Source organism: Equus caballus, chromosome 7 (assembly GCF_041296265.1).
Source record: "Equus caballus isolate H_3958 breed thoroughbred chromosome 7, TB-T2T, whole genome shotgun sequence".
In the NCBI taxonomy this organism is placed as follows: domain Eukaryota; kingdom Metazoa; phylum Chordata; class Mammalia; order Perissodactyla; family Equidae; genus Equus; species Equus caballus.
In genome coordinates this window covers 6,484,834-6,512,372 of record NC_091690.1, presented here as the reverse complement: position 1 = coordinate 6,512,372, position 27,539 = coordinate 6,484,834, and the positions used below count along the sequence as shown (strand labels likewise).

The window sequence follows — 27,539 nt, the reverse complement described above, 5'->3', positions numbered from 1 at the left end:
TGAATAAAACATCAGTGAATATTTGTATAATCTGGGACTACAAAAAGCATCTTGAAGCATGACATAAAACCTGGAAGACATAAATACGGTTACTTAAAAAAATCTCCTGTAAGATAAAGAACACTATAACCAAAGAACAAAAATAACCGGGGAAAATATCTGCAATATATATCATGGGGGAGATACTAATTTCCTCAACATACAGAGACTTCTTACAACTCACTGAGAAAAAAAAACCTATCTGTAAATTTGAAATAACATCTCAAGTCCATCTCTTGGCTACAGCAGGAGAGGAAAAGCTAATGCAAATAATTATAAAGCTGCGCTGAAGGCACAGAGTGTCCTGTAAAAACTAGGAATTGAAAAATTGGTTAGATATCACTGTTAGCAAATCTACTTCAAATGCCCTGCCTACATTCAATTACACCACATGTCAACACTAAGATACCTGTAAGCAGTTGAAAAATGCGTCTGGATTCTCTTATTTATGCTTTTGGAACACAGTCGAGCATGTTTGGACAGAGAAAATCATTCCCTGTAAAGCTGAAAGGGCCTCTTGGCCTGCATTATCGATGTTTTAGCTTTGAGCCAAAAGGTTAGTCTTCAGGATCATTTCTGAACTCACACACCACTAAACCCTATTATTCCATCAACACAGCCTGGGCTGGGAGGTTGGAACAAATGCCCATCAGATGAAACTAATTGGCTTTTCCATTTTGACCTGAACTAAGTGACAAAAGAATATCCAAGAACACGAAGGCAGAGTATCAGCAGTGACATTGCTGACATAACTGCCACAAAGACACTTACTCTACCTAGACATATGATCATCCAAAAGTAAGGTGTCAAAATCCTAAATGCAAATAGTACAGATGACTTATTTTTCAAATGAAAGCTCAGAAGAGATGGCACATCTATTGCACTCATAAGAAGAGAGAAATTTTATTAGGAAAGTGAATAATTCTAGATGCTAATATAGCTTTTTATGTGAATCCGGAACACAGGCCAATTCACCTACTGTAAGACTACAAAGGAATCTGAGGCAAAAGCCCCGGACAGTATTAGTGTCCATTTGCCAAAACAGAATTTAAAATATGAAGCTGTGGGGCTGGCCCCGTGGCCGAGTGGTTAAGTTCGCGCGCTCCGCTGCAGGCGGCCCAGTGTTTTGTCGGTTCGAATCCTGGGCGCGGACATGGCACTGCTCGTCAGACCACGCTGGGGCAGCGTCCCACATGCCACAACTAGAGGAACCCAGAACGAAGAATACACAGCTATGTACCGGGGGGCTTTGGGGAGAAAAAGGAAAAAATAAAATCTTTAAAAAAAAAAAAAAAAAAAAAAAAAAAAAAATGAAGCTGAGACTAATAACTGGAGTGCAATCATGAGTAAATCTGGGGGAAACAAAGGAACTTAAAACCAACCAAACAGTAATGGAACTTAGAAAATTTAACCAATTAGTTCCTAGCCTTGAAAATATAAGGCTGTATTGAGGGACTCAAGCATAAGAATACTACCATTATACAAGGAATGGCCAGGGTCTGCATACATGACTTTTGTTGTTCGAACTGTCTTTAGTCTGTGAGCACTTAATTCACAATGTTGTTGAGAACTACGATATAGAAATGAATTTGATCTTCTAGATAGCTTCAAAAAAAAGACAGTTGGATTTTTACATTTCTGACTTGTTCAATGAATGCGCAGAAATTCAAACCTTGGCTGATGGTTTCTCAAAACCCATTTGATTCTATCCTTTGCCTCTAGAGAAATTAATAATATGTTCTCCCAATAAATCTAGGGGACAGGAAGCCATTGTTCATTTTATTCCTGGGTGAATGGGCTCAATGGCTTTTGCAAACGAGCATCACATATGGAGATAAATGATGTGATCACTGAGGTGGCGTTGATGTGGCAAGGGGCAGCCAGTCTAGAACTGCTCAACCTAAGCGAGCACAAAACATGACAAGAAAACCAAATTCCATCATAAGCCTCCTTCCCTTGCCATGGAGAAAAAGAGTTGTGCCTTATTTCAAGTGGTGAGTGTCAGGAAATACTGTAATGTTGCTATTCCTTGCAGAGTATTAGCGAGAGACTAACTGTAGTCAGCAGGTCAGAATAAATATTACTGAACTAATACCCATCATTCTTGGCTTTGTTTCCGGCAGAAGTGAGAGGGCCTCATCTGAGGCCTAACAGCTTACGTGCTAAATTAACAAAAAGCAAACAGCACAAAACCTACTTAAAATTAACAAGATTCTTTCCTCAGGCCCCCAGTTTTTAAGGATACCAACGTTGGGATAGATAAGTGTGGAGACTCACTCTGGGAAGCATAAAGTCCCTCTGCAGCTCTGTCTTCGTGGCCGTCGTATTCCCTGCTGGACAGCTGCCTGTTGGCAGTCTCCAGACGATCTGTGCGCAAAGAGGAAATGATTACAAAGAAATGCATATGAATCTAAGACTTCATCCAACTGAGAAATGGCATGGGTGCCAAGAGCTGGGTAGGAAGAGAGGCTCAGGCAGGAGCCCAAAACTGAACAACTCTTGAGGAAGAACAATACGTTCCAAAATATCAAAAGTGAAGTCTTCAGGTGCCATGCTGTGCCTTTATGCAATCTAACGCCAAGGTATGCAGCAGCAGTAGGCAGCTAAGGACAGGTTCTGGGAAAAACCGCTTTGCTGCCTGCTAGGCCAGCAAACCTCTGATTTGAAGTCCCCGAGAAGGGGTTGAGTCTCCTTGGCCTCAGCCCAGCCCTAGTCTAACCTTGACCCTCAGCCCTACGTTTTAGCCAGTGACTGCTATCTGTATCTTGGAAGCAAAAAAATAAAAATAACCATTAAATAAATACCCCCAAAAAAGTCAAAATGACCTAATGGATGAAGATTCTACACAGTGAGTTCTATGTTTGCTCAAATCACTTGGTAAATCTCCATTAATTTAATAATTCAGCCTAATAAGTATCTACTGAACGTACACGATACCCAAGACAAAAAGGTTTGTAGTAACAGAAAAGGTAGGACCTGGCTACTGGAGACCACCAGGGCATTGAGTATTCTGACATACGAGGCAACTGAGAAATGGCTCGGCTGACTGGAAGTGAAGTCAAGTTTCATGGGTCAAATCATTCTGCATGTTAGAGGTTGCCAAGATCCTGCAGCAGGTGGCGTCCAGCTTTCAGGAAGTTTATATATATATCTACTCCCTTCACAACTGTGGGCTTTTTTTTCCTCCAAGAGGGACACATGTCTAGCTCTGTCTTCTATACTATACCTAGCAAGTGTTAAGTGATGGCTTTCAAAGAATGCTACCAAATGACTCAGCTTGACAGGGAATGGAGGCACATCCAACATCGGTCTTTTCAAACATTCCCATTCACATAGTCATGAGTCACCGTTAAGTTTTTTTTTTTATTTTGAAGTTATGTTTTAATTTTAATTTATTAATTTTTTATTGAACAAATTTGACATGTACTGTTAAGCAATTTAAAGCAAAGGAGTGGCACACATACTCCCTCACTTTCATGGACTCGTGCGTAGAGGTGTCACTTCTTGGGCTCAGGCTGCAACCAACAATCTACAAGGCAGAAAAGAACAATTCTGCTCTTTGAGTGCCCTTTCCCCAGGGGGCTGGAATTTACAAGATTATCTAACACACTCTGGACCTGAAGTCAGGCTCTTAGCTACACCGGTAGTTTAGGGTAGAGAGAATACGAAGGGAACCTGACGTGCCTCGGAGGTCTCTGTTGAAATCATGAAGTCTCCGAATCTCGCCTTCCAGTTTGTTCCTCATCGCCTTGTCCAGTGACTCTCGCTTGGTGGTAGACTTGACCAAACTCTCATAGGCTTCCGAAATTCTCTGAAGTTCTTTTTCAAACTAAAAGAAAGAAGTGGCATAAAAGTGGGACTTCTGATATTCTCATTGGTGCCTTAGTTATACTGACTCTCTGACATTCCAAGTGTGAAGGCTGTACCTCCACAGCAGCCTTTCTGCATCTCAGGTTTCACGTCTACCAAATCGTGTCATCGACTTCACTCTGCACCAGGGCTACATGAGGATGTGCGAATAGCAGCCTCACAAGTCTGGCTGGCCCGCCTGGCGTCACCTTGTAAAAGTCTCTCTGCACAATTATCAGGAAGGGGAGAGTGTAAACATAACTTAAACCTCTTATATTTTGTCTGGTAATTTGTAACTATGATTACTATTCCCAGTTAACATAAGGGAAAATATTAAAGTACAGAAAAACTAAAGAAAAACTAGACCCAAATTTCCAGACTCCAAGTACAGTGGTCTTCTAAACCCTCTTACCCATCCTCCAAGGAACATAAAATCCACTCGGGAGATGCTCCATTACTTAGAGTTTTCACCCCTTTGTCTATGAAATTATCTACATAAAGGACTAAAGGACTTGAATCTAATTGTACACAAATGTACCACAGAAAACCTCTTTATATGAAGGAAGTAAAGGCCTGGGATTAAAACCAGTTTTTCCATATTTCACTACATGAAAAGCTGTAACTGAGAGAGCCTTTAATCTACGGCAGATAAAAATCTGTAACAAGTATCTGTAACTATAATATAACTATAATTATATTATTATTACAATAACTAATATTAGTTTATAATATAAACTATCATAGTATGCTTTTGAAGTAGATAGCAATAAGTCTCATTTTACTGTTGCGTAACATAAATGCAGGTGAAGGGTAAAGAGTGCGAGCAAACACGGAACCTTGATGGACTGCTCCCACAAGTTGGAATCAGGCAAAGGAGGGCAGGTTGAGAGCACTGGGCACCAAGAGACCTGCCCCGTGTTCTCGGTCCCTCCACAGGAGAGCTATGTCACCATCAGTCAGGGAGTCCAACTGTCTGAACCCCAAGTGACCAGATCAGAAAGTCCCTGCTGAGACACCTCTCAATAACACATATCCTGACATGTCTATTGCACACTTACTATGCGTCTGGGTGCTAAGGAGACAGAACTAAGTAAGACAAATTCTGGTCTTCAGGAGCTCACAGCCTAGACCTGGCCTGTACCCAGACACATACACATCTACAGTGCACTGTGAGAAGGGCTGTGGTGGTGTGATGCTATGACAGTCTAGAGATAAAGTCATTAATTTTGCAAGGGTGAGAAGGGGATTTTTTAAAAAAGATTTCAGAGGAAATGTCATTTAAAATGAGTCTTGAAGGATGAACAGGAATTTGCCAAGCGGAAAAGAAAAAGCCAAAGGACTCTGGCATTCTAGGCAGAAGATGGGGCATGAGCCGAGACACCAAGCCATGAAGGAAAGAGCATGTCTCTGACATGACAGGTAGTCCAGGGATGAGAGCCAGGTGCAAGTGGCAGGAGCTAAGGCCAAAAGGAAGGACTTCATGTTATGGGCAAGGGAGAACTATGGGGGTGGAAGGGCCATGGGAGGGCAGGGTTATAAGCAGAAGGGCAGCATGATCTCATCTGAGGTTTTATAGAAAAAAAAAAAATCAAAGGATGGGGTTGAAGGGTGGAGGTGGGGAGAAGAGGCAGGAGAAAAGAAGTCCAGGTAAGAAGCTAATTAAATAGTTCAATGGCACATGACAATGGCATGAACTAGGACAACTGAAAGGACAAATTCCAAAGACATTGAAGAACAGAATCAATAGTCATAGCGACTGGTCTGGACAGGAAGGGAGAAAGAAAGCAAAGACAACACAGACATTCATGGCTTAGAAGACAGGGTAGTAAGACCTAACCAAGATAAATGATTATATGAGAAACAGGTTTACGAAAAAAAGAAAACCAGTCTGGTTTTGGAGATGCCATGTTTGAGGTGTCTGCAGAATACCTTGGCGGGAACTTCCCGCTAGGAGGTGGAGACACAGGTCTGAGAGTTGGGGGAGCAGCTGTGGCCTTGTGTACAGATGACAGATGAAGTCATAAAGTGGAGACCACTTAGGAAGATCAAGAGAAGATTAAAGGGCCAAGGACGGGGAGCATTAACACTGCAGGAGTAGGCAGGGCAGAAAAACCAGTACGAGATTCTGAAGCCAGTGGTGCCATAGCATCCAGGAAGCCAAAGAGTCAAATAAGGAGAGAGAATGTGGTCAATGCCCCAGAGGTTACAAGGGAGCCAAGACAAGTCTGAGAAGAGGTCAATGAAGAGGTTGGACAGCACTGGGGCTTCTGCTTAGTGGCAGCAAACCAGGGCACAACTGAGAATACCAAGGCCCCTTCTGGTACCATGTTATTTTCCCAAAGGCCTCCTAACACCAGAGTTGGTTCTTCCGTGGTCCCCCCATTTCGACAAGGCCTTTCTGTTTCTTCCAAAGATATCAGGAATTGTTGGTAATGTGGCGGCAGAGGGAACAGCATGTCCTGAATCCTGTTCATAGTTATACCACAAATTATGTTCCTTCCTTTTAATTTTGTTTTCAAAGGAGATGGCTCCAAAACATACCACCATTTCTATGCTAATTTCATCTATAAAAGGTGGCCTTTGTTTTCGGACAGATGGGCCTGCCACAGCAACAGTCCTCATCAAGACTGAAGGGCATCACCTAGTCAGTCATTAAGGAAGCAGAGAGCACCATAAACTCTGAGGTGTCTCCCATGAGAGGGTGCTCATGCTTCAAGCCCAGGATAACAAGGAAGCCTTCCCCAACTACACCAGCATAAAAACTTTCCTCGATCTGACTTCACAGTACTTTCATCTGTTGCGTTAACTTGACTGGCATTTTGATTACATTTGTGTCTCTGGTTTGACTGTCAACTCCTTGAAGCCAGAAGTAGCCTGTAATTACAGCCCTAGAGGCACGCCCTGTCCATGACAAAAAAAGATTAATCAATCTTTAAATTTATAACTCCTAAACACGGACATGGGCACTGATAAACTATACCTGATTGTGGTTTCTTTCCTTTCACTAAAAGAACTTCCCTCTGTACCCTATCAAAGGAAACCAGGGGATCCCAATGACAGCGTAGCTACGATCTCAACTACTAATGCAGTCAAGAATTGGCATATGGTTATGTGCTTATGGCTACCAGGAAAGGGCAAGGGTCTTAGTTCAGGACAAGGTACTTCCTATGAGAAATGACAGCTGTCACGAGGGAGACAGATTATAAAGGACAGAATGACGACTGGATGTAGAAAGTTAAAGATCTGTAGATTTTGATTCAACATCAGGAGGAATTTCCTACTACATTTTCCAGAAGGCTCCCCAGTAATGAGTTTCTCTTCTCTGGAAGCATTCAAGCAAAAAAACGAATGACCTCCTTTCAGGGACATGAAGCAAGGGTTCCTAAGGGGTGGAAAATTGGACCAGAATCATTTTAAGAATTTTAAGTCTAAAGCTCTATGATGTCTGATTGCACACTCCTTCAGAATGAGAATCACACCCTCTTCTTCATATCCCCCATGTCTGGAACATCTTAAGTCCTCCCTGATGTTTGTTAAAGCTGAAGGGAAGATTGGGCAGGCTGGCTTTGATATAAAACCATCTGGGCTGGTTCAGAGTCCTGAGTCTAAAAGAAGAGCCTGCCATCCTCCCTTCCAGCCCAGATGTCAGGAAGCTCTTAGGCCAGGCCATTAGAGCCCCTGAAATGGCACAGAGAAGCACTCCTTGTCCCAGAAACAGAACCACGAGCAGTGTGGGAAGCCCTGAGAAGATCTCAGCCATTCCAAGCTCTGGATCCTGGCTTCTTCCCTGAGCACCTTCACAAGCACAGCTCAGCGACCACAGGACCAGACAGGCCTGCTGTCCAAGCCGCAGACTGCCCAGTCAAAGGCACCGTTGTTTCTCTGACAAAAGAAGAGGGTCTTCACGTAAGCAAGCCTGGGGGAATCATAAATGCTTGGTCCTTTCCCCTCAAATGCTCATCTCTGCCCTGACGGTTTCTGAGGCCAACCCACTCAACAGCCCACAGTCTGGTCCTGCTGGAAACTCTGTCCATTAATTATGTTTCAGGGAAACTGGCAGGAAAGAGAAGCAAAATGAGTGACCAAAAGGAAATACCGGAAAACAACTGTTCTTTCTGGGGGTCCTCGACCATCATTCCAACACTAACAGTGATAATCACCACCTTGTGCCTCTCTGGAAACAGCCTTCATATCTAGGCTGCGCTTCGGCATTCTCTGAGTTTAGTCGTTCTTTCCTGCTGTGTTCCTGGCTCAGTAGGCATAGGCTAAGCCCTGCAATTAAAAATTCATCTATTTTTGGTTCTGCCCTTACAATGAATCTTTGCGAGTGCTCCCAGGGCTGTGAGGATCCCAGCTTGGATGTTATTGCTGGCACAGGGCAGCAACATCCTACAACGCAGCAGAGTGGTTCCACCCAACGTGGGGGCTGTCATCAGTGAGAAGTAAAGTCATCACCTCCTCTGACAGTCCTCTCCCCAGACTGAAGGCTTTTAAGCAGCTGCTAAGAGACAACTGGGCAGTGAAGCTGATGCTGAGGGAAGACCTGGGACGAGGAAGACCTCGGGGACAAAAGCCATGAAATGTTAAGTCACAGATTTCATGCAGCTATTGTCTTTTGGTCCCAGACGTTGAGAACAGCTAGGGAACCAGTGATGAATATGAAAGTATCTATCAAAATCTGAGTTTTTAAATTGACAATTCCAGTGGGACATGTGACAGATTAATGAAAAGTAATATTTATGGAACCATTTATAACAGTCAAGGGACTGAAAGAGTTTGGGGTTCCAGAAGGGAAACAGCTTTTGATTTTTCTCCTTTTTCAGGAGTCATCAAAATCCTTTTGGCCACCAAGTTGAAGAATCTTCCCCTGTGTAGGGAAACTGAGTCACTGGGAGATTGATTTTTGTTTTACAACAGAGAAATGTACGTTAAAATCAAGAAAGAGCCAGACAGAGAAAGATGAACTCTATATGACTGCACTTACAGGTGGAAGTTAACATATAGACAAGGAGAACCGATCGGTGGTTACCAAGGAAAAGGGGGGGTGCGGGGAGGGCACAAAGGGTGAAGTAGTATACCCACAACATTACTAACAATAACGTACAACTGAAATCTCACAGGTTGTAATCTATCATAATCTTAATTAAAAAAAAAAAATCAAGAAAGAGATGTGTATTACATGTCAATAAAAAGTATGTATCAATTAAAAAGTCAGTGAAGAATAACAAGATCTCCCAATTTCTGTACTCTCCACGTAACTGTTCAAAAATATCCATGTGAAAAGATCCAGAACCAGACTCTGCCCTCAGGGGAGTCTGCGAACTCCTGGACATGTCTGTCACAGGGCTTCATTAGGGAGAAGAAAGAACTACTCATTTCCCAGGAAGTGCTGAGTTGGTCCTTCCCAATTTCCAGTCGGTACCTGGAAAGAAGCTGCCCTGGGAGGTGTCAGAGGCAAGCCTGGGCCTGAGCAGGGATTTATAGCCAAGGCTGGGAGACAGCACGCTTGTTCTCCAACTTCTAAAGGTACGACTGGGGTAGGAGAGAGGCCACAATCTTTAGGCAGCCCATTTGTTTCTGGCTCTCATTTTTTTCTCTCCAATAAAGGCAGCCAGAGCTCTCTGAGCCAAGTCTGGTCTTGACTCAGGGAGCTCCAGACCCTATCAGTGGGAGCTCTGCACAAACGTGCTAGGGCAGATTCTGTCTGTGAACATTTGTACCATCAAACCCTCTGCTCCCGCTGTTTACTGCCAGCCCTCAGGAAATCAGGGGAGCCAATTGCTCTGAAACCCTGACCAGCAAAAAGACCAGGCTTTATCTGTGAAATCAGTACTAAATAGTGAACTCTGGATGGGTGAGCCAGGAATAGTAAGGGTCATATGGAACCAAATGACAATGCTTCTGTAGTCAGGTAGGGTTTATACTCGACCCTTTCTCTTTACAAAAGCCCCTGATTGCCTAGTACACAGCCAGACACTTAGTCTCTTAGAAGCTCTCCTACCACATAGGCCTCCTTGCCTCCAGACAGGAACCTCGAGCGCCCTGTGGCTCTGGTGCCCTGAAACATCCTACCACCTCTGTCGCCTTGCCTCTTGGTTCTACCTGTAGCATTTCAGGTGCTGACGTGTGGGTCGTCATGAAATCACTGGCCACAACAGTTCACTCTCGCTGGATGTTTTCCTGTTGCCTTTGGCTCTCAGCATAAAGCCCTAGGACTGAAGGCTGTCACACATTCTGATGTTCCCATGATAACTGCATGGGCTGGAATTACACAGCATCTCCCCACCTGATAAACTACAAGCATGAGGAGAGCACACAGGAACTCAGACTCGACCCTCACTGCTTTTTGCAGAGACTGGCTATTGAAACAAACGTGGCAATCACAAGGTTCCTGTCTGAGATGCTCAGATTTAAAGGAAAATCTTCCTCTCTCAACTCATTCCCCTATTCCACATTGTCCACCTGGGAAATGCTACAGCCTCTGAGTCTCGGGTCCAGGGCCACCTCCCTGGTACCTACTGTAGCCCCTCGACATTCTACTGCAGGTATTAGCCTAGGCAACTCTCCCCCGTTTGGACTGTAAGCTCCTCCAAGGCAGGCACTATGTCATATTCATTTCTGTCTCCCTAAAGCCTTGCACAGTGCCTAAAATAAAAAAGGGTCTCCTTATCATTAAATGTTGGTGAGTGAGTCAGTGACTCAACCCCTGAGATATTGTGATTATGAGAAATATGTATTTTGGTCATTCAGATAACCAAAATATATTTCTCGGAGATATGTGGTCTTCCTCCATGGATCCTGGCTCACAGCTCCCAAAACCCTTGGAAGTTCCTGAGTGATAAGAGCAATGAGAACATCTTTGGTTATAATAGTTGGTCTCTTGTCCTCAGTTCCTGAAAATGCTTCAGAGCCACAAAAGTGCAATGGATGTCTTGTTATTCCTAACAAGCCCTTTCCACCACAATTAGGTTTACATTAATGAAGGTGACTTTTGCAAAGCACCTAAGGACGGAGGCTGGTTGCCAGGGAAACCAACATGAAAAGAGAATTGGAACTTTCAGTCCCACCCCGATTTCCAGGGAGGGGAGAGGGCTGGAGGTTGAACCAATCACAGATGACCAATGAATTAATCAATCATGCCTATGTAATGAAGTCTCCATAAAAAAAACAAAAAAGGACAGGGTTCGGAGAGCTTCCAGGTTGGGCCCCAAACTCCACAAGGACAGAAGCTCCTCTGTTTGGGCCTTGCCCTACATATCTCATCTGGCTGTTGATTCGTATCCTTTAATATCCTTTGTAATAAATTGATAATCTAGTGAATAAACAGGTTTTCCTGAGTTCTGTGAGTCGTTCTAGCAAATTAAATGAACCCAAGGAGGAGGTTGTGGGAACCTCTCATTTACAGCCAGTGGGTCAGAAGTACCGGTAACAACCTGGACTTGTGATTGGCATCCTGAGTTGGAGGGGGGTAATTGGAACCGCTAATTTGTAGCTGATCAGTCAGAAGCACAGGTAACAATGTAGGCTTGCAACTGGTGTCTGAACTGGAGGGCAGTCTTGTGGGACTGAGCCCTTTACCTGTGGGATCGATGCTATCTCTGGGTAGATAGTGCTAGAACTGAGTTGAATTCTTGGACACCCTGCTGGTGTCAGAGAAGTGCTTGTTGGTGTGAGGAAGCCTACACACACACACACACACACACACATACACACACACGTTGGAATTGGGTGCAGGAACCCTTTCAACCCTCCATGAGCTGGTAAAAAATTCCGTCCCTTCCAGAGAACTTTCTTGCTCCCCTTACCTCAGGAAGTCACATACCTTGTGGAGCTTGTCAGCATTGTCATAGTAACCCTGAAGTTCCTGGTGAAGCACCCGGTTCTCCTCTGTTAGTATCTCCACCATCTGCTGGGCTCGCTCCACAATTGCGAACGCATCTGGCCCAAGCTGCTGGCTGGGGGAGGCGGCAGGTGGGGGCTGTGGAGCTGCCAGGGTCATCGGAAGCGGAAGTGGCAAGGAGACGGAGTGCAGAGGCCCACTGATGGAGGAGTTCTGGGAGGACATCGGGCTGTGCTGCTGCACTGTTGATGGGAAAGGAAGTTGGCATGGGCGGCTGCAAGGGAACGGAAGACCAGTAATCAGACCCTAGGGAAATGGTGGGAGGAGGAAGGAAATCCCAACAATATACACACTATTGATGGCTTCTACTACCAGAGGTCAGCAACACACTTTCCAATGCTGGGTGAGTCCAGCAGGTCCAGTCCTTCATTCCACAGATATTTAATGTGTTCTCCCTCTGAATCACCACTGTTCTGTCACTCGAGATACAGCAACCAAGACAGACAAGGTCTCTGCTCTCATGAAGTTTACATTCTCAGGGAAAGGGACAAGACCACCACCAAACAGTAAACAAACTAAGCCAGGTATTGAAAAGTAATGAGTACTCTCCAAAGAATAAAGCAGAGTGATGTGACAGCAAATGACTGAGTGGCTGGTTCGCAGTGAGAGGTCAGGGAAGGAGTCTCTGAGAAGCACATGCTTGAGTTGAAGTCTGAATGACAGACAAGAAGGAACCAGTGGTTGGAGGTAGGGATAAAGAAGTGGGAAAAGGAGTATTCCAGATAGAGGAATGGTGCACGGGCCTAGGGCAGGATTTAGCACAGCATGATCAGGTAGGAGAAAGCAAACTGATAGAAAACACAGCCAGCAGAAGCAGTAAAGGGTAAGACCAGAGGGATGGGCAAGGGCCTTTGTAAGCCAAGGCCAGCCCTTGCCTTAGGATGTAAGGGGAGGCCAGCAGAGGAGCTGCCTTTACTGAGAGGGGCGCAGACAGAATGCACAGTGCCAAGAATGGATGTAGCAAGAATGGACGAAGGGCGCCCAGCGAGGAGGCCTGGGTGTGGCCTGGGTGAGAACTGAGGAAGGCCCACAGGGCAGTAGCAAAAGAGAAATAATAGATGAATTTAGGGCGTGTTTTGTATATATCATGGATGGGGGAAGAGAAAGTGAGGAAAAGTCACAAATTACTCCTAGATTGTAGGCTCTACACAAATAGACAGGGGTACCATTTAATGAAATGGGAAATTCTTGGGGAAGGAGTTAATTTTTTGGCTTTGATTGGCTGGGGTGGGGAGGTCAGGGGGTCAAAAGTCTGATTTTAGCCATATTAAAAAGAACACAGAGAGGTGTCCACTGCTGGCTCAAATTCCTGGTACTAGCTCCTATATTAGGAAGCATGACTTTCGATCTCCTCTCTCCACTCCGTAACAATCTCCTCCTCACTCTTCTATTAACCCGTTTCCTAAGACTCAGTGTCTTCTTCCAGCCTAAGGCAAGGGCTCTGAACAACAGCTTTTACAGGTATAAAAGGCAAATAGTCTTGATATCTAGTTTTCCAACCACAGCTGTTGCTCTTCTGCAGAGACTTCGGAAAACTAGTTTTCTTGTCGACTCTCTCCACCTTTAGGTCTCAATCTGGGAACTAGGCTGCTAAGAATTATCAGCAACCCAAAATTCAGAAACATTCTGCATCAAAGGGCCCAGTCCTCTGCAGATCTAGCTATTTCTAATCCGTAAGAGCCATACATGTCATCTCCCGTAACTTGCGGCCATCCACAGCCAAAGCTCTCCGAGCTACCCTCATTTTTCCCGGTAGGTCGCTTGGCCTTATATTTTCCTTTTCAGTATACTTGCTGGAATGTTTTCAGACCTTGTCAGCCTCGGTATCTCTCATTTTGTAAGTGTTTCTTTGGAGCCAGAATTCTTTGCAATGCCAATTCCTACGAGCTAAATGTCAAACTCTAGAAGAAAATTTGACAAGGGTCATCTTAGCCCTCCCTACATGGATATGCAGACGTTCATAAAGGTGACCTCAGAGTAAACGCAGGAGATCCTAACTGAGCAACCAACCATAGGCTTTGCTTTAATAACAAACATCAGAGCACTCCACCTGGGCTCAGGGGATATTTCCCAACTAGACTTCCTTATGCCTTCAATCTAGGAGCCCCTTCCATTTCATATTAAAGCAGCTGAGATCTAAGTTCCCCAAGGCAAGGTGGACAACCATGGAGCTCAATGCGATTTATTCCTTAAGTGAGCGTCACCTTCCAGCCTTCCACAGATTTCAGAAAGGAACGGTGCCTGTGGGGAGATGGAAACCATTCCACCGCCCTCCCTCTCTACACCTATTACATAACTATCTGGCCACCTCTTCAGGAAGAAAACATTTCTGCATTTTGATGAATCCATGCCTCTTCCACACTGAAGTGTGCGTGACTGTGTGTCACCCTGTGCATATGAGGTCTGTGTGTATAAGGTCCAACTCCATCTCAAGTGCCATTCACAATCCCTGATTTTCACCCAGATCACAGGAGTGCCTATCAGGCACAGACCCAAAAACCCACAGATCTGTTACTGAATAAGTGCATTCCTGCAGGCTGGCTAAATCCTACAGTGCATTTTTTATGGAAAGAGGTTACTTGGCAAGAGGCAAACTACCACAAATGACACCGCCTCAACTCAAAGGCAGATACCCATCCCACTCCTAAGGACGCCCTCACACTTCATCCAACGCAAGGGCTAAACGAGGTGGCCCCCTTGGAGCTGCGGTGGCACCGATGAGCCTGCAGCCCCGCCCTCCGAAGCATTAGGGCTTCCCTTTGACCTAGGCAGCTTCAGGCTGGGACTTCTATCTTTTAACATTTATTGAACTCTGGGATTTGGAACTCACTTATGGTCAATGATGGGTTTATCTTCTCAGTCATCTTTTTCTGTTATGTAACAAAAAGGAAGTGTTTTCTTAATGCCAGCCTAAGTCATCCTGAGTGGCAATGCAGGAAACGGGTGTTTGCCAAGCTTAAGGGACAAGAAAGAATGGGCTTTTTCCTATTAAACAGAAAACACCGGCCTCACAAATGACTCGGTTACACATTCAATACACACCACATTACAACGGACGACGGGCAGGCAAGACAGCAAACCTCTATTCCTTGGTTCTACTACTCAGCCAGCTAGGGTCAGTGGGCTCAAAGGTCTGTACAGGTGATTTGGGCTTAGTGTAAATGAGGGGGACAGAGTGTTGGGAGAGAACAAAAAACTTTCACACAAGACCAGATGGAACAGTGCTATGGAACACCTATCTTCAGCTTCCAAAGACAATGCTACTGATCGGCTATCACTAGGATAAACACTTCCTAGGAATGGAGACACAGAAAAAAGAGAAAAAGAGGAGATGGGAACCAACATTTAGTGAGAAACTACCTGCGAACAGAATTCTATGCTACAATTATCTCTTTGTGAGCCTATTTCGCTTGTTTGATCGTGAAGTCTGAGAGCTAGCTTATTCAACATCACGTGTCTTGGTTTCCTGGGACTATATGACACTTAGCCCATTGTTAAGGACTTGAGGAGTTAATATGTATAAAGCCTGGCACAAGGCAAGCACTGGACAAATGTCAGCTATCATCACCATTACTGTAATTATTATCATCTGCATCCCACAGCCTCTACTGCAGAGACTAGCACTGAGTGTGGCGTTCATGAGAAGCTCAATAAATTTCTTCTGCTGTGGCTGACATTTATTGAGTACTTTTTACATTTCAGCCACTGTGGTATGCACTGTTACATGCATCATCTCATTCTGACCTTTAGAATTGCCTTATAAAATGGGTATCATTGTCAGTTTCTCTCTTTAGATGAGGAAAACAAGGCACAGGATGGTACCTTACTTGTGAAATATAACAGAGATAATAAGAACACAAAGGAGATCCAAGCCCAGGCTTTTGAATCCAGAGTCGATGCAGTTCACTATTTCCCTATACTGGTGAAAGTGCAGAGGGGAGGCAGCCACCCTTTGGTCCTCTGTTCATGGGTTCCTGAGGCCCAGTCTAAGCCACCACCACATCCATGTCCCTCACACCCTAACACAAAAGCATCAGAGCTTTTTTGGGTTTTTTTGGTGATGAAGATTGGCCCTGAGCTAACATCTGTGCCAATCTTCTTCTATTTCATATGTGGGATGCTACCACAGCATGGCTTAATGAGCAGTGTATAGGTCTGGTCCCAGGATCCGAACTCACGAACTGCAGGCCACTGAAGCGGAGCAAACAAACTTAACCACTACGCCACCATGCCAGCCCCAAGCATCAGAACTTTTTGTAGGTTCAAGCCTCCAGGGGAAGCATGAAGGTTAGAAACCTGCCTCTGAGTTTTTCTCTTATGTCATATCTCCAGAGAGCATTCAACTAAAATTGATGGCGTCTATGCTGTCTGCCAGGCACCACATTTCATTGCCTTGCTTAATCCTCACAAAAACTTAGGAACCACCAACAGGCCCTGCTCCTTCCTCAAAGAACTAAATGAGCCTTGAAACACCACAGGAAGTAACCTTCTTCCATCTGCCACCGAACGGACCAGTTACTTAAATATTTCTGAGTAGGGCTGCAAAAGCCTCTTCTCCCCACGTCTTAAAAACAAGAATAACAGCATTTAAACAGTCAAATCTAAGACACAAAATAGAGGTCATATAGGCTGGTCCTCCATCATCAATGACTTGGACCATGCCCCATATATATAGTCCAAGCCCAGAATTTGCACCCATTTCTTTCCTCGGAACTAACAACCTTGCCTGAACCACATTCCTGACAACCTACCACCACTGGCCTTATGTCATGTTTTTTGTCCTTTTGAATTTTTATTTAAGTGTAACATTATTTGATTTTTCATACCTGTATGTCTTTTCTCTCTAATTATTAGCATGCATGTTTTTTGAGGGACGAAAATTAACTGAGACTTAACTGAGATGATATCCAATAAATTTTTGTCAAGTGATTTGGCCCCTAAGCCCGAGACCAAGTTGGGAGACCATATATGCTTGATGCTCTTTCAAAGAATGCGTAAACCTTCACCATTACATTATTAAGGAAGAGACCTTTGGTATTTAGATTTGTTCTGGATAATATAGGTAGAATCTCATATCATGATGTTGCCGATATAATAACATAGCTCCATGTCACTGACCTTCTCATGTATTTGGGGTCACAAAATACAGCTCAAAACTGGAGCGATGATGTTATTTGGATTGCAGAAATAAGGTCACTGGTGACATCTCATCAACAGTCTGTTTATTCCTCTCAGCATACAACAAGCTGTCACAAATCAGCTTGTTTAACCTCACATCTTTACGTCACACCTGTATGTAAATATGCCTTGAACAGCACTTTACAGCCACTGTGTCATGTGATTCTCACAAGCTTGGGCATTCACTGCTCTCATGCCATATATTATTACCCTGTTTCTAAAGTATGAAAACTCAGGCTCAGAGGACTCACAAACTGGAGATCTCACAATCTTCACAAAGCAAAAAATCGGCTTTGAACTGGGGGTCTTGAACCCACCATACTTCCACCACACCAGGGCTGCCTCCTCGTGTTGGTCCAGGAGCACACCGTTCCTTAATATGGGGTCTCTTTTTTCTAGTTCTGCTTCTTTCTAGCCATGTAACCATGAGCAAGTTTTTGACTTCTTCTTCACCTTTAAATGGTGATAATAACAGTATCTACCTCAGAGAGTTGCTGTGAGAATTAAAGGAGATATTGCATGTAAAGCATTGCACATAGTATCTATCTTTAGGAAAGTACTTAATAACTGTTAGCCTCTGTTATCACACACTGCTAATGGGTGTTAGGAGAAACAAGAAGCACCACCCTTGGGGGTCTCTTCCTCTTCAAACACTTTGTGGTGAGAATCACAATCCTTAATCCTAAAGCTTTAACGAGGAATGAAAGCATACTCCAGCACCGCAGAATCTTCCACTTGGAAAGACTTTTCTTGTAATGCAAAGCAGAACAAGAGCGTAGTTTCAAGGTGACATCCATACATGTCAGGACGCTCTCTCAGACACAGATTCTCACTTCCTTCTAGACCTGTGCTGTCCAAAACAGTAGCCACAAGCCACTTGTGGCCACTGAACACCTGAAATATGGGAAGTCTGAACTGAGACGTGCAGGCAGTGTAAAATGCACTTCAAAATTTGAAGACAGTACAAAAAACATAAAATAGCTCATTAACAGTTTTTTATGCTGATTACCTGTTGAAAAGATAATATTTTGGTGATAATGGGTTAACTAAAACATACTTTTAAAAATATGTTTCTAAATGGGTTAACTAAAATATGTTTTAAAATTAATTTCATCTGTTTCTTTTAGCTTTTTAAAAATGCGGATGCTAGAAAATTTTAATTAGACACGTGGCTCACATTATATTTCTATGGAATAGCACTACTCTAGACTATTCTGCATGTACACCAAAAGGCCTCATTTTGGAGACGATTTCAGAATTCAGTGCTCATCAAAGCAACTCATGCAAACAGACCAGCAGTCCCCACCTGTTGTCCCTAGATCCCCAAGCATCAATGGTGATCAGCAAGCTCTATTCAATATATTAAACTATATGTTTATCTACAATTAGGCCATCATGCTAACATTTAATAAATATGGCTTATGTGATTGACAAAAATTTTTTCAAAACATGACAGGAAAAGAAACATCAATGGATAAATAGAGCAAGGATGTGATCAAGTAATTCAAAACAGAAAATGCAGGCAGCTAAATACACTTCCCAAACCAAACTTATTAATAGAGAAATAAAATAAAACAAATTATTTTCAATTTATCAACATTAACAATTCAATTCAATAAGCTTTTACTAAGCCCCTAAACAAAGACTTTTTAAAAAATTCTCAAGATATGATACATATTAGGATTTTACCTGTGTAAAAAACAAGGCATAGAAAAATGACTAGAAGGAACTATGACAAAAAGTCAGAGTGACTATCTCCAGGTGACAGGATTATGGATTTTTTTTTTACTCTTCATATTTTTCTACTCTTTATATAATTTCTACAATGAACACATATGGCTATTTTAAAAAATTACATTATCTAAGTAATACATGTACATTATAGAAAAATTAGAGACTAAAGATAAGCAAAAAAATGAGAATTGTTATTTTAATAATCAGAGAAAGTAAACAAAATGAAATAGAATTAAAAAATGAGATGAAATAATAAAGCACTTCTTGGCTGTGAAGAGGTTCAAATTTTAAGACTTCTCAGTAAAAACACTTCGTCTTTACATAAGGCTTTCAACTTACCAACTTACATAAAGCTTTCCAACTTTCCAACTTACAGTATTTTCTTACAATTTTCCGAGCCTCAGAACAACATAAGGAACAGAATATCTAACAATGGTTATCGCTGGATAATGAGACCATGGGGAATTTCTGGTTTCTTTCTTTTTCTTCTCTTGAGGGGGACAGAGTGGGGATTACCTGCATTCCTAAATTTTCTACAGTGAACATGTTTTATTTATGTAAGGAAGAAAAGCAGTTAATTCCAGGGAAAATCAGCTGTAACAAGTTGCAGATAAGGAAACTGAGGCTCAGAGAGAACTTATGCAATTTGCTACAAAGTGGATGAGCCAGAACTTCAAAACTCCTCTTTTCCCAAATCCATAGCCTTCCCACCTGGACCCCTTGGTTATATAGACACCATAAGACTCATAAATGTTCAAATTTAGACCTGACTCTTGGATAAACCAAGATCAAAATTATTACAATGCAGGATGGGTATAGATAATCCTCTTTTTGGAAGAAGTCACTCATTTAATGCATTACAGCTGGAACTGTGTTAGGCTTCTGAGAAAAGTAACCTGAACTTGACCCACGCCTTTTGAAATTCCCATACTGCAGAGCTGTTTCTGAGGGTAAACAGGGCATTTTACTTGGCCCATCCAGCCATAATTCAGCTTAAAAACTGTAGAAACTCCTGCGTTTCAATGTTGGTATTCAAAACACATGTTTAGCTGGTGGAATTTAAATAAGGCTCCATGGCCTCATTTTTGTTAAGGGCAATTCGTAGTTTTTAACCCAATAGCTTTGGGTCCAGCTTACCTTTCGGTCCCACATAGCAATTGATTTTCATAACTGCATAAACTGGAAATCGCCACTTTGGAAACACGCCCATTCTGAAAATTCTCCTTCCTCCTCTAGCCATTTCCAACTCGAAGTAAGATGGGACTACCAAACACTCTTCTGGTCATACAGCACCTTCCAACATCAAGCCCACCAAGAGTAAAGTCTGCTCGTTAGCACCTAGCTTTACGCTTGTTCATGTTTTAAAGTGCACTCTGGCCACACTGCTGGACACACGTGGGTTTCTTGGGGAGAGGCTTTCTCTCTAATTTGCCACATATGTTCCTGGGCTGTGTCCTCGTTTGCTCCTTCCCTCCTCTCTGTACTGTCATTTGACATGTTCTCAGAGAATGTCAGTGACTCTGACTCTATTCTAAATAAAACCAAACCAGGAGGTCTTTGTGGTGGAAAATGCTCAATGCATTTTTTTAAGGAAAATATGAGAGATTTGGGAGATTGGTCACACCACAGGTTCCCTCCATTAACGCAGGTGACTGTAAGCCCCCTGCTCTGATGGGAAGGAGGGTGGCTCGTGCTGATGACTGGCCTGTGAAGAGAAGTCAGCAAGCATGCCCTGTGGAAGGAGGTCCACAGCATCTCTGGCTCTGACATCATCTCATAACAAGATGTTTTTGATCAGCCTAGGACAAAAGGGTGGGGTCAAACACCATCATTTCATGCTTTTATAAAGTTTCTATCTACATATTAAAAATAAAATTATCGCATTCATAGATGAATACAATATTAATAATAAACAGTTACTCCTCTTCTCTCTGCTTCTGGGAAGCTGGTAAATCAAACTCCCTACACTGAACGAGTGAGATTCAGCCAAGATAAAGGGCAAAAGGGCAATGGACAGGTGGAAAGAAGAGTGCTTTACTCATTGAGGAGTCATTTTTAGCCTTTTTCCAAACTGATACTGCCTGAAACATAAAAATTACTCATTAAAATGGTCCTTATCATCTTCCATAACTGAAACATTCTGCTCAAAACAGGCTGTCCCAGGTCCCACCTCCAAATGTAAGCAAACCATAAGACACACTGAGGCCCACAGCCTGGAGCTGTCAGCAAGGTCAAGTTTGCTCCTAAGTCTTCCAGGATATCTGGGAGAAAGGATATCCAGGGGACTTTCCTCCTGGAGCGTGGAATACTTCATCAGTATTCTGGCCCTCCTGAAAAAAACAGAGGTGGGCAGAGCATGGGCTGGACATCAGGTGTGATATATAAATCTGATTAGAACTTCACCAGTTAAATGACACCAAGGAGAAACTTAAATCTTTGCCTGCACTGCAACACACAATGGTCAAGTTTACACTCACGGGAGACGCAGCGTATGGCACAGAGGTCCAGCACTCCCAAGCTGGTACCTGTACTCCCAAGCTGGTACCCGTGACTAAGTTCCTTTAACCTCTCTCTAAGCGTAGGTTTTTATATCACAAATCCTCATACCCTAAAGTGGGGACATGAATAGTAGCCATCCCTTGGAACTGTTGTGAAGATTAAGGAGGGCAACCCACACAAAGTGCCTGGCACACAGTAGGCACTCAAAGGGTTAGTCCTACTGCAACCACCACCATTTCTGCTTCGCTATTACCTGCTAAGGGTAGAGATGGAGTTCTAGAAACTGGAAAACCAGAGCTAGTGTCAGAGAGAACAGGTTTTAGTTTATTCTGAATCTATTAAAATATACAGATCATATGAACAAAAAACATGAAGAGCCAATTTTCAAGATTAAATAAATCTAACTAGTAAACTGTCCTCCCCCCAAAATTAACCTAACTGATCACTGCAAATTAAAATAAGGAGTTAACGCTGTCTATTAAATTAGCAAAATTTTTGTGATTATAATGACTAATATTATCAAAGTGCAGTGAAACAGGCACTGTAATATTTTTACAAAGTTAGCTGGTATCAGAAGTCATTAAATTTCCAACACAATTTACCCAATAATTTCATTTCTAAATGATGACTCCTAAAGAAGTAAACCAAAATATGGAAAATTTGATGTGCATGATGATGTTCATTAGCTTGTTTACAAAGAAAATGATGGGGCTGGCCCCGTGGTCGAGTGGTTAAGTTCGCGCGCTCTGCTGCAGGCGGCCCAGTATTTCCTTGGTTCGAATCCTGGGCCCGGACATGGCACTGCTCATCAAACCACGCTGAGGCAGTGTCCCACATGCCGCAACTAGAAGGACTCACAATGAAGAATATACAACTATGTACCGGGGGGCTTTGGGGAGAAAAAGGAAAAAAAAATAAAATCTTTAAAAAAAAAAAAAGAAAGAAAATGATGTAAATTCTATACTTTATGAAATACTATACAGCAATAAGGATGATTATAAAGACAACTAAACATTGTAAAAAGAAAAAAAGCCTGTGATACAATACTATCTAAAAATAAGCTAAGATACTAAATTGCATACGTGATTATAATATGAAAAAATTTAATTTGTATAGGAGAAATGTTAACAGTGGTTGTATTTTAAGCAATTTTTTAGCATCTTTAGTTTCCACTTTTGGACATATGGACAGATTTCTTTGGAAAACAGACACGCATTTGACTAATGTACTCCAAACTACTTTGATGACAGTCAGATCGTCCACAGGTATTCATTCACGCGTTCACTTCCATTAACAGTACAGACTGCATAAGCCAAGTCACTACTTGTGGTGTGCACCATTTCCACAAAGTGAGTCAGAATTAATGTCCAAATGCCTGCTTTAAAAAAAAAATAAAAAACAAACAATTTTCCATAGAACAACTGTCCAATTCTCACCTTGTCTTCATTTATATCTGTTTCCACCTTCAGATTGGAGGAAAAGGAAGATGGAGCAGGAACAAAACCATGGCTGGCTGACGGTCCCTGGAGGTCTCCACTGGCTACCTCAGTAGGGCGAGGTCACCTTAGTCTCTCCATCTCCGCCAGCCTCATGAGCTCACCCACACAAGGGCCAAGGTGGTGCAAGTCAACCAGGCCTCTCCATGGGATTTCCCAAGAAAGGAGCCCAAAGTGCTTTAAAATAACCCACCACACAGCTCCATCTTTAGCAGACAAGAGCAGGTGAGAGAATTTGTAAGCTATGGTGAGTTAGTAATGAAGGCAAGAACTCCCAAGTTCTTAATTCTCTTATCATAAGCTCTATGCTCTATCGCTCTGGTCTCTTTGGATCTTTCCACCTCTAGGCAAAAAGTCGTGAAGTCTTGACAACATAAAGGGTTGGACCAAACCATTGAATATTCGCAACACTGAGCCACTTCTGCAGCACAAGGCAAGGAGATGGACTCAGAGCCCTCTCCTTCTTGTCCAGGAGTCTATGATGTATTGACGCAACAGCCTGCAGCTTTCTACACCATCACTATTAATGACAAACAGTAATCCTTTAAGCACAAGGGAATGTGTGAGCGAAATTAAAAGGAGCCCTGCTGCTCTCTTGAGTCAAAGATAACTTGAACATCACACACTGCTGAGTGTCAGATCCAACCCTTGGAGTTTGGGCCATGTTGAATGTGTCTGAAGCAGGGCTGGTGTGGATGCAACTTTGTTTACCCTGTCAGCCAAGGGCTGCACCACTGGAGCCATGCTGGCTAGCCATGGGCAGGCTCACAAAGGGGCCTTGTAGCTCTGGGCCCAGCTTCAATGGTCTGTCTGTTACGTCTTCTGGGACATTTTGATGTGTCACGTCAATCCAGCTGCCAAGCCTGGCAACCAGCTCAAATCCCTCAAACATTTCTTCTTCTTCTTTTTGATGTCACAACTCTGAGATAAATGACACTTTCCACAAATAATTGGGTAGACCTCCAAGAAGTGCTTCCCTCCTCCCCTTAATATACCTCCTACCTCATATCACACCTAGTGCCAAAAGACAAAAAGAAAATGATATACTTCATGCATTGCCAATGAACAAATAGTAAGGCCAAAGAGAAGGACAGAGACCTCATTTGGGGATATTTTCACCTTCTATCAAGCTCCGGAAGCTGAATTAAACATTCAGGAAAAAATGTGAAATATCACAAATCAAAATCTAATATGATTCTGGGATAAAGATCATGGACTATTTTAAACAACCCTGGTAAATCAATGCAGTGCAAATACTAGACATTTGAAGACTTTTTTTTTCTCTTCAAACTTTATCGTTTTTGAGTTTAAATTTCTCCTTCGGCTTAAGGAACTATAAAAGGGTAAAAAGAAGAGCCCCCGGGCCCCATCTCGGATGCCCCAGTAGGGTCAGACTATGCCCACCTGAGAAAGAACGAGTTCTGCTGCCCGTCAGAGATCTAAAAGCTGGTACACTTCTCCAAGCCGGCATTCCCAACCTAGTGCAGGAAAATGGGTCAGCAGCTGGGAAGTAAGTGGCAGACGAGCCAGTTTTCTCTCTGCCAAGGCCCAGTCACTCCCTCTTCAGAAGATGTACAGCCAAGGTATGCCCTGCACACAGCCATCGTGGTCACATGGGGAAACCTCAGCTCATTTGATTTAGAAACAGATAAATAAAGCTCTTTGTGGGAATGAAGACAAATCCAATAATAGGCAGTAGCCACTTGTCTTCTCTTCCCATGCTCCGTGCTCTCCCCAAGCAAGCTCAGCAACAACTAAACGCTGGTAACTTCCAAATTTGCATCTTCAGACCCAATTTCTCTCCTAAGAGCTTGATTTCCAATTGCCTTATTTCCAACTGCCCTATTATTCCTCAACTTCCATATCTAGCCAATCATGAAATCACATCAATTCTATGTTCCTACCTCTCTTAGCATACAACGCTCCCCTATACCTACGGCCTCAAACCCAGGCCACCTTCACCACTTCTTATCTGGACAATTGAAACTGTCCCCGGAGGTCCTCATGGCCTCCATTCTCCTGTTCCTCTAATTCATCCTTCACTGCTATGGAAGTCAGCCTAGTAAACATCAACACAGTCTCTACTTAAAAACTTTGGTTTTCCCAATGCTTATGGATAAATTCTAAACTCCATAGTATGACACTAAAAGATTTTCATCAACTGGTCTCAACTTCCCCATACAAGCACATCTTCTGCCACTTCTTACCACATCCTTTCCCACCAGTGCTCTGCATGACTGCAGCTCATTCCAGACAAAACCTCCTAAATGTCTTGTCTGAAGGAACGGCATTCCTCCTGCACAGTATATCCTACTACCTCACATTTACCATACAGATCTTACTTATCCTTGAAGACCAAACTCAAATGTCACCTCCTCTGTGAAGCTCTCCCCAATTCCTCCAGTTGTGAGTCATACTATCCTCTCTGGTCCCCCAGCACTCTCTGCACGCTTCTATCCTAAAATAGCACACTGCACTGCAGCGATGTGTCCAGATGCTGGTTTCCCCCGAGACAATGCTGTAAGGTCTCTGAGGGTAGGGACCATATCTTGATCTCTGAATCTGGTACAGGGCTGCGCACAGTACACACTCAGTAAAGGATGTTGAACCTATCGATCAATCAGAAGAGGAATTATGGCAATGGAGGGAAAAGATTTTGATGGTCAGGATACAGCTGCCTCAGAGTTGTGTACTGTGGAAATTTATTAATCTCCCCAGGCTTTAGTTTGTCATCTGCTGAATAAGGGGGTGGGACTACATGAATTCTATAGTCCCTTTAACTCCTCTGTTCTAGCATTCAGACTACATTTTCCTCTAAAATCTACAATGAAGAAAGACTCTATAAAACCCCATGGTAATAATATGTTCCAGGAGTTTGGACACTCTCCACAAAGCCAGCCAGGAAAATTGCCGCCTTGCCTGGCCACTAGGCAGAGCTCCCAAGGACGGCCAACAACGGAGGCTCCTCCCCAAAACTCATAAATCCCCAGTTGCCTTCTGTTACATTTGGAGAAAATCCCCAGTTGCCCTCTGTTCTTTTTCACTCCACAGATTTTGGCCAAAAAGTGGCTTATTAAATAGTATACACAAGAAAAAAAAAAACTGATGACAAAAAACCAACAAGCCTTGAAAATAACAAGGGCTAAAAACACAATTGCTGAACTTTGAAAAGCCGAGTCAAATCTCTAGGCTTGATAATCACCTCGTTACCCCATACTCTGGGGGCGGCTGGTACCTCAGGACAGCCACTTCTGTTCTCGCAGGCTGAGGAGCAGGGTAAGGCTTGACCATCTCATGGAGCATCCCAGGATGCTGGTCACTGTAGTAAAGTCCATGCTCCTGGGTCTTGCTGACTGGAGACATCATTTGCTTGGTCTTGAAGGGGTACTCGGGTGGAGGGCCCCGGGGGTCCAGAACTTTACCTGCAGGCTGGGCTGGGGAGGGTCCCCCCGCTGCCTTGAACCCCTTTCCATTCCCTGAGCCAGGGAGGTGTTGCTTGGCACCATTCCTCTCCAATGACAGCTGCATGATTCTCTCACTGAGGGAGCGGACGTGGCCCTGCTTAAGTTCTTTCAGCGCCTCATCCTTATGCGCCTGTCCACTATTGGCACGGTTCACCGTGGGCCTCCCCTCAGTCCGGGCCTTCTGACTGGTGCCCCCAGCCATGTAGTAACCATGACTTACAGCCCCCTGCTGCTGCTGTTGCTGCTGCTGCTGCCCCCTAAAGAACTGGGACTGTGCTTTGGCCTCCTCATACGTGGGCAGTTCCTCGTTATTCTGCTGAGGCTGCGTGGACCGGACCTGTTTCTCCATCACCGTATTGTCCACCTGGTGTTCTTGACCCTGCGGTTCCTGGCGTGCCGACTGGTAGACCATTTGTGGGTCTTCTTGAGTGAGGTTTTCCGTGGAAGAAAAGTTGTTTGTAGGGTGGGCTGGTCCTGCACTCCCTGTGGCCTGGTGCTGAATGGCCAGCAAGTTCATGTTCTCGGTCGGGGTGCCATACCGCAGTTGCTCCTGGATCAGCCGCTGCAATACTGTTCCAGCTGCCGCATCCTCGGAACCTCTCATTTCCACCTCTGAGATCCTCAGGAAGTTCGGGGGGTGGAAGTTACCAAGAGGATCCTCAACTAAAAGATAAACACAGGAAAACAGATATCAGGCTGTTCCACAGGAATATAGGTCTGGACGTACGTGGCGAATAATTAACATTCTAACTACAGTAGCCTTTAACGACAAGATTTCAAATACACCACCACCTGAATTTACCCTGTAGCTTCCCAGGGAAGCGTTTCTCCAGTTCAAAGTGTCTCCATACTGTCCAGTCCCTTGCCTCCTGCTTCCTCCTAGACCTTGCTCCATCCTTCAACTCCTCCCTTTCCTTCACTCTCCCCACTGGCCCCTTCTCTTCCTTATATAAACATGCCAAGTCTTTCCCATCTTAAAAAAAAACACAAGCAAAAACCAAAACCAAACAAAGAAACCAACTTTTCAGGGCCCTACCCATACCTCTAACAGCCACCCTACCTCTCTCCCTCCCTTCTCTTCTAACTGTCCTCAGTAAGCAAGCTACGCTCACTGTCTCCACTTTCCAAATGCTCCATCCACTGCCCTCTCTACTGCTCTGATCAGTAACCAGGCCCAAGGAGAATTTTCCAGCTCTCATATTACACACCTAACCATTCTGAAACATTTGGCATGCTGATCACCCACTTCTTAAAATGCTCTCTAACTCGGCATCATCCAGGTCCCCCCTCCTCCTGCCTCTCTGTACACTCCATATCTGGCTCCCTCCTCTCCAACTACCCCTTAAATTCTGGTGTTTCCCACAGCTCTGCCCTGAGCAC

The 27,539-nt window shown here is 43.7% G+C and overlaps 1 protein-coding gene across 27 annotated transcripts in view; it reads right to left on the bottom strand.

Moving 5' to 3' along the window:
• Window positions 1-27,539, bottom strand: part of AMOTL1 (angiomotin like 1) — a 155,577-nt gene that overhangs the window by 42,778 nt on the left and 85,260 nt on the right. For all 27 annotated transcript variants that reach the window (XM_023644674.2, XM_023644676.2, XM_023644679.2 and 24 more), the window contains 4 exons: window positions 25,898-26,822; window positions 11,711-12,002; window positions 3,724-3,868; window positions 2,317-2,406 (listed from right to left, as the gene is read on the bottom strand). In XM_023644674.2, the coding sequence (XP_023500442.1) occupies window positions 2,317-2,406; window positions 3,724-3,868; window positions 11,711-12,002; window positions 25,898-26,822 (1,452 nt within the window). The remainder of the gene's footprint in view (window positions 1-2,316; window positions 2,407-3,723; window positions 3,869-11,710; window positions 12,003-25,897; window positions 26,823-27,539) is intronic.